Source organism: Papilio polytes, unplaced genomic scaffold (assembly GCF_000836215.1).
Source record: "Papilio polytes unplaced genomic scaffold, Ppol_1.0 DF823935.1, whole genome shotgun sequence".
Taxonomy (NCBI): Eukaryota; Metazoa; Arthropoda; class Insecta; order Lepidoptera; family Papilionidae; genus Papilio; species Papilio polytes.
The window spans coordinates 1,352,170-1,366,162 of record NW_013525269.1 but is presented as its reverse complement, the minus strand read 5'-3'; the positions used below and the strand labels follow the sequence as shown (position 1 = coordinate 1,366,162).

Genomic DNA, 13,993 nt, shown 5'->3' with positions numbered 1-13,993 from the left:
TTTGACGTTGCGATCAAGATATTATTTATTTATTTAAAAATTTACTGCGCGTTGCGAAGACTTTCTTTTTATTTTTTTATGAAGGTATTATTGTTGTTATAAAGAAAATTACAAATCGTTTTAATAAGGTAAGTAGATAGTCTCTTTAATTTTTCTGAGCCCAGAAGCTGGCACGAGGCTGCTGTCATACCAACTACTTTGTTTTACTGTCATGCGCATTTCCGTCTTTACGCTCTTGAAATTATTTTATTTATTTCTTTGTATCCCTTAAATTTCTTTTTTTGCTATAAACTTGAACGTACAACTTAAAGTCGATTGTTAAACTGTTATTGAAGAAAACAAAAGTCAATACCACCAAATATAACCGCGACACTGGAACCGGTTGTTGCGAGCCCCTCAATAAAACCGTAATTAAGTCAAGTTTAAAACCGTACATAAAACAAGAGAAATACCAAACTTGTGCGAACCGTTTTAATTTACTGATTTGTAATTGAAAGTACAGATTAAAAGAACCTACAAACGGAGAAGGAAATCTGTTAGTGCTGAAGCATTTTATTACACGCAGATTTATTCACGTGATTTTAAACGACATTCAGGATGACAAATATAATGTTCGTAAGGAAATTCTTACCAAGAACCCTTTTTTTTGGTACCGGAGGGGAATCTTCAAAAGATACCTTGCCTTCTGGGGAGAAGGCAGGCTTATATAGGATTTGACCTACTAAAACCCTCTCGGTGGCCGTCCTCAAGTGACATAGACGAAGGTTCCGAGATCACCAAGGAACACATTGGAACCTTCGGCATTACCACGAACCCTAGCGTCACCTTCTCATATTTCGGCACAGATGCATGCTTTATGGTCACTGGCTGGTGCGTAGAGCGAAATGTTACAGATATTTTTTTCCTTTTTTATGTTACGGCGACCACTACTATTGTCCACGTTCTCGCATTAAGTCCACACTTGATGTTAACACTTAATCGACGGATTTTTTTGTAGCAAAAAAAAACTGTTTTTTTTAGTAAAGACATATTTTTGGATATTAAATAAGCACAGAAAAATGCTATTTTTTTAAATTGTCATTCGTCACACTGGATACTATCGAGTTTAGGGTAGCAAAACTTTTTTCAGTTCTCGCTCAATTCAATTCTCTCGCTTCAATTTGTACATACGGAACTACTTTTATGTTTTATAACGCCAGGTTTAACGTAAATTTAATTGTAGTTTAAAAGATTTTCTAAGGACATAAATGTCTTGAATAATTATAAAGAGAAAGCAAAAGTTTTAGCTAACGCGACAGTTTGATCGTTCGTTGCGTTCGTCGAGTTTAATTTCTGTCGTTCGAGAAGTTGATAGAAACTTTATACTTCCAGTCGTTAAGTCGAGGTAAAACTTTATTATAATTAGACTCCGTAGACTACTATAGTAATTAAAAATAAATGATATTCAAAGATTAAGCACAGAAATAGACGCTTATAAGATTTGATATAATTTTCTTGTACGATATTTTTAATTTCTTTTTTCGAAAAAAATGTAAGGAGTCTTTAATCTATTTTTTTTATAATATAAGGTGGCAAACGAGCAAGCGGCCACCTGAATCCACCGAAATGGACAGCGACCGCTGCCCATAAACATCCGCAATTGCAGATGCGTTGCCTGCCCTCAATTGACGGAGGAGACGCACATAAAGAGAATATTTCCCCTTCCTGTGCGTCTCCTCCACCGTCGAATCCAATTTTCCTTCCCATCCTTTCCTCTTAAGAAAAGGATGGAAAAGGAAACGGACTAAAATTAGGCCTCCGGCACCACACTCATCAGACGAAACGCGGAATTGATTCCACTTCACGCCTGTCTTCTGAGTGGTCGTGTTTCATCAGGCGAGCCGGCCCATTCGTGCGAAGTTGTTAAAGCGGGCTCTACCACTGTCAATCTAGAGATGTTTATGCTTATATGCTTTTTCTTCTAAATATCTACGAGTATTATTTTGTTTATAATTTAAGCGAATCATCAATACGCATATATAAAGACATGTTTTCATTCCTATCTTTACAAGTTCACACAAACCAAATTTGATCAAAACGATTTTTTTACTCTAAACATAAAATCAGTACTTAGTATTTAGATCAATGTCTTTAAAAAAAGAATTCTTGCAATTTAAAAAATGGACGTTGATTTAAAGAAAAGTATCAAGGTGATTGAGTCGCTTCTAGGAATGTTGCATTGATCGATCTGAATATCCGAAGGCGATTTCGTGACTCGAGTAATATTTTTATAACGAAATGCTCCTTAAATAGTATCAAGGATTTTTTTATATTTCAGTAAAAGACAATTGACAACAGATAATCCTTGTACTTTTAATACAAATAGGGATGTAAGAAAAATCTTTCGATAGTATCTTGGCCTAGAAGAGAAACTAGTTGTTTCTTTAAAATTAAACCATCGCTACTTCAAAAACAATTTTATATAGACTATTCTGTGATTTAACTATATGAATACAAACCAAATAGAATTGCATCTGATAATATACCAAGTGTAGATAGTAGAGTGTACTAAAATAGAGTACAATAACTTTATTTTGTACTTGATTGTACTATTGAAGTACAGCTCAAGACCTTCATTTGTTTTGACGCTCAAAATTAAATTAGGAAAATATACAGCAACAAAAAATGTCCTATGGTTGTATCTGTACGATATTCGATTGTAAGTGGTAAGGTAATTTAATTCTTTGACTTTTGGTTGCTAAATGGCAGGTAAGTTGCGTAGTGATAGTGTAAGATAACTTGATGTATGACGGCGCCAGCTGCCCGAGGCTTGTTAGTGTTTAGTACTAAGTGGTCCCGACTAAGTACAGTTATACGGACAAGTGCTGACAGGAAGTTTTGTAAGGGCAACGAACTTGATACTGATTGATACTTGATTAGTTTTAAGATTGACTTTTTATTATTCAAATACATTTAGTTTGTAAACAATGTTATTTTAATTTAAAAGGCAACGCACATCTCTGTACAAATTTACTTACTGCTTTTAATAAATTTTAAGGTTAGAATAGTAACATTACCCGACGTTATTGCTATTTATGAAATAGTTTTTTTCTGAATCTTAAACTAATGATTTACAATATCTTACGTTACGTAGTTAATAATAAAGCCAACAAACTCAATGTTTTAAATGACACTTTCATTAAATGTAAAATTTGTCTAAAAAAATATGAATCACTAGTTTTACCGATAATTTTCCCAATGATATTACCTGGTCATGTTTGTACAACGCTACTGGCGTTGAGTCTCACATCACATGGGCGTTACGCTAGATTCACACGAGGGCAGATCGGTAATGTAGAACAGTAGACAATACAGTATTGCAATTGAACACACATACTGTCTAAACGGTACTGTTCTGTCCCGGACTGCGTTCATAACAAAGAGATGCACACATAATGTTAGTTTTAGAGTGGACATTAAAAGTGCTTTTATTTATTTTTCCATCAAATCACACGTAACCATAAGCTCTGCTTCTGTACTTAAGGGGCCAGACTAGAGAAACGAAACTCTGTCAAAAGTTCTATCTCCAAAATTAGTGTGACAGTTAGTAACGTATTCGTAACCGCATATAAAGATTGTTGGTTTACTTTACACCCAGTACACTGCACAAATCTAATACATTTTATCGATGTCGTTACGAAAAAGTCATGTTAAGCCCTCTTCAGTTGTTTTTGAGTGTACGGTTTGGTGCATCATTTTCTGTTTATTGATGACTAGCTGTTGCTCGCGGCGTCGCCCGCGCGAAGTTAATAAATAGCCTATGTTATTCACAGATAAATTACTTTTCTGACGGTGAACGAATTTTTAAAATCGATCTAGTAGTTTTTGAGTTATTTCAATATATACAAAAATACAAATCTTTCCTCTTTATAATATTTGTAGAGATTAAATGTCTACAAACATTAGCATTATGTCTTGTTCTGCCTTCGTGTGAAACTATTATTACATATTATTCACAAAGAACTATTCATTATTTATTCATTACATTCATTCTCAGGTCCGGACGTGTGCGTAATCGTAATGAAATCTTATGAATTCCTCTACCGATACAGTGCTCAGCTATGCTGCAAACAAAACATATACCTTTCCTGCACTATTAAATATATTATAAAAAATCTAATCACTTTAGGCAGTCTAGTGTGACGCTAAGTTAATGAGTAGTCAGAAATAAGACTTAATCGATTCTTCTATAAAACACTTCAGGTCACTACAAAAAGCTCAGGCTTTTAAATGCATTTTAACTTCAAATGTCGACTTATATCTCGTGACTAGTACCCGGTGCGAATTGAAACATTATAGAGAGTCGATGTGCAATTGTTTAAAAAATTCAGGAAAGTAACGCGACAATTAAAAATATTTTGTGGTCAACATTGGTTATCTATACTATTATAATAAAGCGTAAACACACACTTCTTTGTTGCCTAAGATGTCAGCAATCACGGCATATTTTTGAATAATTCTTTCTTTAATGAAATGCCCTACACTTACGTCACGCTTTAGGCTATATATTTTCACGCTATTAAACATAGGGGGTACATGATTTGGATAAAAACCCTAATGTGGTAAAGAGACCATAAGTTGCTGCCAACATCAAGGAAGCAAGATTGCCAAGGTTTGTAATGTCATGTCATTTTGACATTTGCTATTGAAAATTTGACAAATGTGAACAATAAAATAAAATTTTCATAATTACTTGCGGATGAAGCCGCACGGGAACAACTAGTCTTACTAATATTATAAATGCGAGTGTTTACATGGATGTTCGTTATAGTTTGTAGCCTAAACGGCCGAAGAGATCTCAATGAAATTTGCTATAGATGTAGAGGCAAGTCTGGAAGAACATATAGGGTAATTGCTTTTGTTTTTTTATTCCGCGTGGACGGAGTCGCGTGCGAAAGCTAGTATACTCTAATAGATACGAGTGGTGTAGTCAAAACGAAATATACCAATAATTAAAACCTTTGAAAACTACCAAGTAATGTCGAAGGCAATACATATAGCATTTGATCAATTTGTTGTTTTTTACCTAAAACAATAAAATTAGAACGGAACGATGTCGCTCAATGAAAGTTAATTGTCGACAATTGAAAACAATTTTTCAATTTAGAACCGTTTTGTGTTTTATTTAGAAACGCGGTCACCCCCCTTTGAAGGTACCTGCTGGGAAGGGTTATTTCCGATAGAACTCTACGGTAGTTTATTTCGATTGAGTTTTAATAAAAGGGACTTTTGAAGACCTTTTTAATTATACTAATGTTATAAATAAATTGAAAGGAAGTTCGAAGAATATTCCTTTTTAACTTATAACAGAATATGCTTGTCGAATGTTTACGAATGTACTCTATACATAATAAAAAGAAAATGTTTGTCTTGCTCTTTACCTTTCTTTGATTAGTTATGATTCGTAGCAATAAATGTAGTAAATCATAACCTCAAAATTATGATAACCTAATTGATAGCCTAAAAATACTTTTCGAAAAAACTACATTATCTAATTTAATTAGTATATTAAAAAATGTAGGAATCTATGCTAAAAAGACACATATGTATCTATTGTAATAACTCAAAAACTACTGAGCCGATTTCACAAATTCTTTTACCATTAAAAAGCTATGTTATCAGTGATTTTTTTTGTGACTGAGTTGTCACTGTTTGCCTTGAAGAGGCATTTACAGATTCACGGCAAACAGTGACGTACCAGTGAGTATCATCGGCCGTGTATACTATTTTTCATTTGACGCGGACGAAATCTCGAGCAACATCTAGCACAAAATGCTTTTCAAACACTTCGTCAAAGTACATCCCAGGTGAAAATCCAGATGACAGGCTATTCATTTTCGATAAAAGTTCAGACAGTATCTTTTTAAGACGTCAGTGAGTCACAAAGACGCGGCGAGACCTCAATCAAAGCCTGACAAAAAGACAGGAGCCGCCACTTTAACGGAAGCCGATATGTATTTTTTTTATTCATATCTCGCTTTTATTTTTTTTATATAGCAATTGTACTGAAACCGCAGAGTCATGAGATTTGACGAGCGGCCATTGGTTGACGGTTGAAGTTTGACAGCCAATCGGGGACTGGATCTCGAAATTCGAAAGTCATCTCAACTAACATTTGATCTGATGACATTGCATTTTACTACTTACGACGTCATTGGTTCGGTTACCGGCTATGTGGTCCGCTCTATGCTTCTATCTGGGAACGGATTTACATAGACAAACTATAGATATATACATCTACACCACAGGACATAAAAATAAAATGTACACAAACATAAGAACACTACGTATCCCTATGAAGAGACTGTCATATAAGTGCTTGAAAAGTTTTCGTAGATTATTTATTTAAGTGACATTTACTATTAGATGAATTGTTACTTTTATACGCTGATAACATTTGTTAAAAGGCTATTCTGTGATAAAAGAGGCCACATTGAGCTAGGAAAAGAAATACGTTCCGTAAAGCACTTCCATTATTGGCGTTCAAAAACGAACAAGGATGTCTATTTAACATCGATATTTTTACTTTTAATATTTCATCAAATTAAATTGGACGTAAAATTTTAAAAATAGAATGAACTGTTTTGTAGTCTATGGTACATTTAATTCTTATTTAAATTTAATTATCGAACACATTCATGGAAGGGCGGGAAGTTTAAAAAGTTAGACGTCGGCACATTGAGGTTGGTAGACTTGGACATTCGTCACAGCGCCTCATTCGTGTTGTAATTCGAATTAACCCACGGTAGTCGCTGTGACGACCATCCATCATCATTTCGTTCTGACATGACGGTACCGATGATCACAAATGGGATTTTTTGTATCGCGCCACCGTTCGATTGTAGTGTGCGGTCGCCCTTTTCATTCGCGCCTTTCATTTTTTATCTAAGAAACAGTTATATTATGTGAACCGTATTAATTTAGTATCGGTAGTAGTATTGTTCATTATTACATAACCTTTCCAATTACATCCAAATTGGATTATAAAATTTGTAATTACTGTACAATTTCCTTTAATCTAAAAAACTTATTTTATATATAAAAAGTTATTTTGTATAAAATATATACTTAAATGAGTGCAATATTTTTTATTTTGCTTATAATAAAAAAATCCTTTGAGAGCAGATAAATTTTGCAATAAAACTGGCAACATCTATAGTAAAAAATGCGCATTCGTGTATTCATAAAACGACATTTGGATACAAGATAACCTTAAAATCTCAATTCTCAGAAATATATTCCCATCAAAGTCATGTTGCGTCACAGACGTAATTATGTTTTGCTAAATAATGTCAGAACATGTGTAACTGAATAGCAAGCATACATAATCATATTAAACAAGACCAATCAAATGTGCTACTTTTTCTTAAACGAATTTGACCTTATATGCTTAATCCGTTAATGATTTCACTATTGAAAGAAATACAACAAAACCTGTACTTACTGAGAATTGCAGAATAAACAATACATCGTAAATTCCACCTATAGACAAATCACAAGATTTATTGTTACAAAGAATTACTATTTTCTAACTCTTATTGTGATTGGAATAGGGTTGATTGTTCTTTAATTAGTGCACTTGATTAATAAAGCTCCCATCTGCCGATTATATCGTCAGCGTGCGAGAAAGAGACGGTCAGTCGAGGTTCTATTACGTTTTTTTCCATACTTTAATACGAAATCGAATCAAGCGATAGAAATGTACGAGTCAGTAGTAAAGAGACATCTTATCGATAGATTTTTATATCGATTTTCTTAAGACAAAATTAAGTCTTAAAGTTAATGTAACATTAAGAATTAAAGGTATCAATCAAAACAAAGAGTCTTGATACATATAGAAAAATAAGCGCTCGAGTTACTCGCGAGTATACTAGCTACTTTTGATTGTTCGATATCGAACATCGATCGATATCGAGAGTTACTCTGCACAACACTAGAGCATCGACGCGGGCTCATCAAAGTGCGGCATACAGACAATAACTGAGAAATATTAAATTATAATAAAATTAACTCAGGATTACTTTTTATACCGTTACTGGGCGCAGTCTTCACAATTGATAGACATGGCGTTAATATAATATTCTATTATTTTATTTATATTATTATTCTAGTGAATGATTTGTTTGAAATAGACTTAAATATGCACTTTTTATTAGATTTATCTAAGTTTAATAAAATAATAAATGTCGTTATAAATTTACAATAATTAAAAATTATGTTCCCATAATAATACCGGTTTGAAAACAATGTTTTACATTTAATAGTCTTAATAATGTTTTAACCCGTTAATATGAATAAATTAACAACAATTTTGTTATAAACATTTTTAACTACATTCTTTGAAGACGTTTTTATTTTATTTTATGTTTATAATACTAAGTACCTATGACACTTGCAGTATACGATATTATGATATGCATCTTTGGGATATTACTTTTTTTTACTAACTATTAAACGACTTTTATTCCCAGCTGTCTAACATTAAAAGCAAAAACTGTCCTCAGCCGATGTGTTTTAAATAACGGCCAAGTTCCTTTGTGCTAGTATAAAAAACAAAAGAAGCATTTTTGAATTACTTGAGATAACAAGAGATAAGAGACAAATATTGCTGATTTTAAAAGACTTTTTTTAAAAACATGAAAAAATTAATTGTAAACAAAATTTTTAAACACTTGATTAAGATTGTTTATTAAAAAATGTAATTTAAAGACATAGGTATTTGAAAATAGTGAAAAAAATTATTTAATATAACATATAGATATTTATTATACATACATTATCTACTATAGACTTAAAAACTTCTTGAATCTAAAAATATAAATTGTCATAAAACATAAAAAAACCTCTGTGATTTCACGCAAGACATGTCTGTACATTATGAAGTCTGTGGTCGCACTGTCTCACGGATAGTCCGTCGGAACGTATGTGATAACGATTATTCATTCTACACGGCGACACATGACGAATCAATCTGTTACGAACGAATCCAATCGGCCGATAGTTTGTTGTTATCTGTGCTCGCTTGGCGGGAAATACTGACGGGAAGAGAAAATGGCCGCCGTATTATAGTATTTTTTTTACCGTTGTGTGGATGGCGCTAAGGTATTGTTTTAGGTATTTTTACAGTTTTACTGATGGATTGGAAAGGTGATATGATCCAGAAGACTGACTAAGATGACGGATGATAGAGTTATTTGGAAGACCAAAAACCGAGCGCGCCGACTGTACGGGAGTAGGATAAGGTAGGGGAAATGATGTATTTTTGACCGACTTCCCAAAAGAAGGAGGTACTCAATTTGTCTGTATGTTTTTTTTTTTAGTTTTAATGCAATTACTTTAGATGAAATGCACAATAAATTGTGAAATAATTTCACTGTAATAAATAACCTCAAATAACAATTAACGTACGATAAGATTCTAGTTATTTTCTCTTAATCTAAAATATTATAACATAATTAAACACCTTTACACGTATAATAATTTGTTGCTTTAATATCACACAGTATGTGGTTGGTAATTATTTGTGGTTTTTATTTTATTCACATGTGTAAATAAAACATTTAAGTTTTTACATATGAATATAGTTTTATATTTATTTAAAATGTATTTTTTTCCTTATACATCATCTATATTATACATTTAAAAAAAACAACGATACGAAGTCTTATATACCTACGCAATATAAAAACAAAACACAACTAAAAATAATTACAACGCAGAAACCGACGAGTGTTTGACAGAAAATTAAAGAAAATGTCTTTTAATAATACCTTCCACCACTGTCGATATGAAATGATTCGCACAACTTTTTATTCTAACACTATTCAATTAGAGTCTCATTTCATTTGCACATAGTTTTAAATAGGTGGCGAAGAAAAAATCAAGTGAACGTACACACTCGTCGACTAATTACTGGGCGAGTGACATAATTACTATGCAGGATAAGTGTCGGTACTGCCTTTATACTGGCGTATGTCGAAAAAATACCTAATATTATTGTTGCCTATTGTAGCTAGACAATCTATCTGTCGAATAGTTAAGAGTCTTATACTAAATTGTTGAAGTGTTCATTTGTTTTATTACCAAATTCATTAGTGTTAGGTTGAACTAATTTTTTTAAATAAAACTCAAATTATGTAGTTCGGAAATACATTTCATAAAATTATCGAACCAAACACTAACCATTGGTGAAAAGTAGCTGAGAAACCAACCATTAGTGAGATTCTGAGGACCTACTTTAGTGACCACCTAACAACTGGGATTACATAAAACAATAAAATCACCCACCTGCCATAAGCGGCATGTTTTTTTGTTGAACTTTGTTACTAAATATATTTTAAGCAGCTTCGATTTAAAACAGATGACTGAAAATTTGAATTCTGATTTATTAAAATGACAATAGATGTCGCCGTAATAAAGAAATTATTAACTAATTAAAAACGGTTACACTCTTATCCAGTTCAGTATACGTTAGTGTGACCGTTTCTAATTGATTTCGATGGTAACTTACCTGCGTTTGAGTTAACCCTAAACTCGCCGCGAGCTCTGCTCTCTCTGGCAGTGCGAGGTACTGCGTCCTCTGGAACCTTCTGTTGAGCTGCTGAAGCTGCAGACTGGAGTAGATGGTGCGAGGTTTCCGCATCTTCTTGCCTTTCCCGTTCACCCGTAGACCGGGGTCGTCGGAGAGACCACATTTTTCTAGAACAAAGTCAATAGTAATGGTTAATGTGTGAAAAATATTATAAATGCAAAAGTTAAAATGGATGGATGTTTGTTAGAGTTTGTAAACTAAACGGCTGAACGGATCGCGATAAAAAGTATCATAGATGTAGAGGATAGTCTGGAAGAACACATAGGCTACTCGCTTTTGTTTTTTTTAATTTCATGCGGACGGAATCGAGGGCGAAAGCTAGTATTATAAAAAGGAAAGATTTGTATTTTTGCATGTATAAAAATAACTTAAAAACTAAGGGGCCGATTTCAAAAATTCTTTCACCATTAGAAAGCTACGTTATCAGTTAACATAGGCTATATTTTTTTGGTAATTTTTTAATTTCACGCAGGCGTAGTCGCGAGCAACAGCTAGTATACAATGAAAATCTGCGAGTTGTGAAAAAATATTTCGACTGCAAAGACAATTTTTTATTACAATTATATAGAGAAGAGGATCATAGTATCAAATAAGTATATAAGAATAAATAATTATGATCACATAAAAACGAATAAGGAACGGTATCTTTTATTAATATCTGTAATTACTATATAATTTACTAATTTAAAAAACAAGATTTTTAAAAAGGATATATCTAAAACATGTGTTAAAATATTAGCGTAATCAAGGCAATTATTCAATTAATTACTGTAATAATAACATAATATTAATTCATGCTTACGTTAAGTGTAAAAAGATATTTAAGATGGTTCATTGTTTGACGTAAAAATGTCTATATTATGAGAACGCTAAAGAATACGCTAAATGCGCTAAAAATGTTAAACAGAATTGTTAAAATTTATAGCGTCGCTTAACGCGTGAATGTACAAAGTAAAATGAAATATTGTTGGCGTGTGGAATTTATTTGCCGACTTCGCGATTCTACGTTACGTAAAAATAGATTTCCTTAAACATGAAGACACCCGACTTTGGAAGATTTGATCATTATATTACATCTTTGCCGTGTTAACTATTTGATTAATTTTATTTTTAATTCATTTCTGAATATCAATAATGAAAACGGCTGTTCGAATACTTTTAAATTGACTACTGTTTTATCTTAACATTTAAAAGAAGGAATTTAATTGCGCTTTTTTTAAAATTAAGTTACAAAATATTGCAAATGTATTATTTATATCTCTACCTTATGGAATACTTCGTTCGGATACATCGAGTCGTGAATTCATCACTAGAGACCTCGTAAGTGTTTATTTGTACTATTCTGCTATAAAGTACTGCTTAAGTAAACATTTTAAGAATGAATGCAGTAATTTAATATCATGTTCTAAATTCAAACTGTTATAATATCGCAGCAAGCATTTTCGGCCAGCACTCACACCCCGCATAATAAATCAACGAACACAAAACGACGTAATAAATCTATAAAATAAATATACGAGCCATACGATATAGCTTGTGAAGGCTGCGCCATCCATTCTGTGAAATATATGAAAGCGAGTCGCTACTTGATAATAGTCAGTGGTAACTTGTAATTACTGCCTCGGTATCGCCGTATCTGATCGCCGCAAGACCAACAGACCGACACCCGCCGATTTTGGCGATGTCCGAGTATCCGAACGGAATTTGTCGATACCATATTTCAGTTTTTAAATTTAGAACGTTGAGTCACGATATTCGTCTATGGTGCCATGCTACTTTTTTAAATTTTTTAATTTTGCAATATAATCTTTTTTCTGACAGCTTGACAAAAATAAATTATAGATTTTTTTTTAACTCAGTGTTACTAAAAAAATTTTCTCTTCTAGACATATTAAGCGTGTTGCATCTTTCATGATAGCCCAACGGCTATTCTGACATCGACAAAAAATACTTTCAATGAAAAATAAACAAGTCAAACAGAGTGCAATGGAATTGCTAATCAAACTGACAGACTATCACTTGTCAAAAAATAGATTGTTATTGCTGTATGAATTAATATCCTATTTTACTTTGTAATAGCCATCCGTTCCTACATATCGTTAAAATAACTTTAATTAATTATATGTATTACTAAAACTAACATATATTAATGCAGAGGGACTAAGTTGCCATAAATGTGTTCAGAATAACTTATTTCTTTTTTTTTCAACAATTTTAATTCAGAGAATGACCTTAACAAGACAAAAGACGTCACGCTTTGGTTTACGAAAAACATTTGACATATGTGTTACAGATTATAAAACAGTTTCACACTAGCGCAGTTTGTATGGTGTGTGTTACGGATCGAATTCAGCAAAGAGGTTTTACATATGAAATCAGTTACCACGCCGCTTCGAGTACGGTAATAAGAGTCATAAAGGCAGCATTATTGTGTTTGCCAGTATTTGATAAACGAGCACGGGTTAACAAACAATTTTGCATATCGCGGGAAATCGCTACTCACGCTTGGTCGGCAAGATTTAAATTTCGAATTTCGTGTCTTTGTTGTTTTTTTAATATTTTATTACCAGCCAGTATTATTTTTTAATATTGTTTTAAAGTGTCACTTTTATTTCTTTGAGTTGTCTTTTCTTAGTTTCCCATGCTATGAGTTCAGTAAAAATTATGTGTATACAAGAACATGTATTCACATACGCATGTCGGCATCCGACAGACAGACAGACAAAACAATGCTGAGGGCCCGAGGTACGGACACACCCCTGAGAAATAGTGACGTTACTTTACCGAGTTGTCGATAGTTCTAGTGATGTACCTTTAAATTTTATCGTTATTATTAAGTGTATCAATTTAAATTATTATTTATTTAAACAAATACTTAACCTATAATTTGACGTTTCCAATTAAATAAGTTTATAACTTAACGACTAAATCTCTTAAGATGATGTAATTGAATCTAAATACTGACATTTAAATTGAAAAAAATCGTTGCTGGCTGTTATTTTATTCATATACAATAATTAAAAACTTGTCTTACTTGTATACGTAACGGTAATCGAATTAATAAAAACCAGTATATACGCGTATCACAAAAACTATAAGGTCAACTAAAAACGAAAAAAAAAAGCATAGAGATAATCATTTTTCGCTTTGAGTTTAATTTGCGTAAAATCTTTAATTGTTTAAACAATTATCTTATTTTACACTTTCCAATGAATTAAGTTACATAGCTACAATCGTATTTAGTAATATTTTATTTTTGTGCCATGTATATTAAAAAAAGACACATGATTTATAGTTTAAAATTCAAACTTCTAGAACATAAGGTGATTTAATTTAATCTGAATATAATGCGAAAGATATACC

The 13,993-nt window shown here is 32.4% G+C and overlaps 1 protein-coding gene across 3 annotated transcripts in view; it reads right to left on the bottom strand.

Annotated features, from left to right (window-relative positions):
• The window catches only part of LOC106101899 (homeotic protein distal-less-like), an 86,872-nt gene that overhangs the window by 50,035 nt on the left and 22,844 nt on the right, over positions 1–13,993 (bottom strand). For all 3 annotated transcript variants that reach the window (XM_013281252.1, XM_013281255.1, XM_013281253.1), the window contains exon 3: positions 10,550–10,737. In XM_013281252.1, the coding sequence (XP_013136706.1) occupies positions 10,550–10,737 (188 nt within the window). The remainder of the gene's footprint in view (positions 1–10,549; positions 10,738–13,993) is intronic.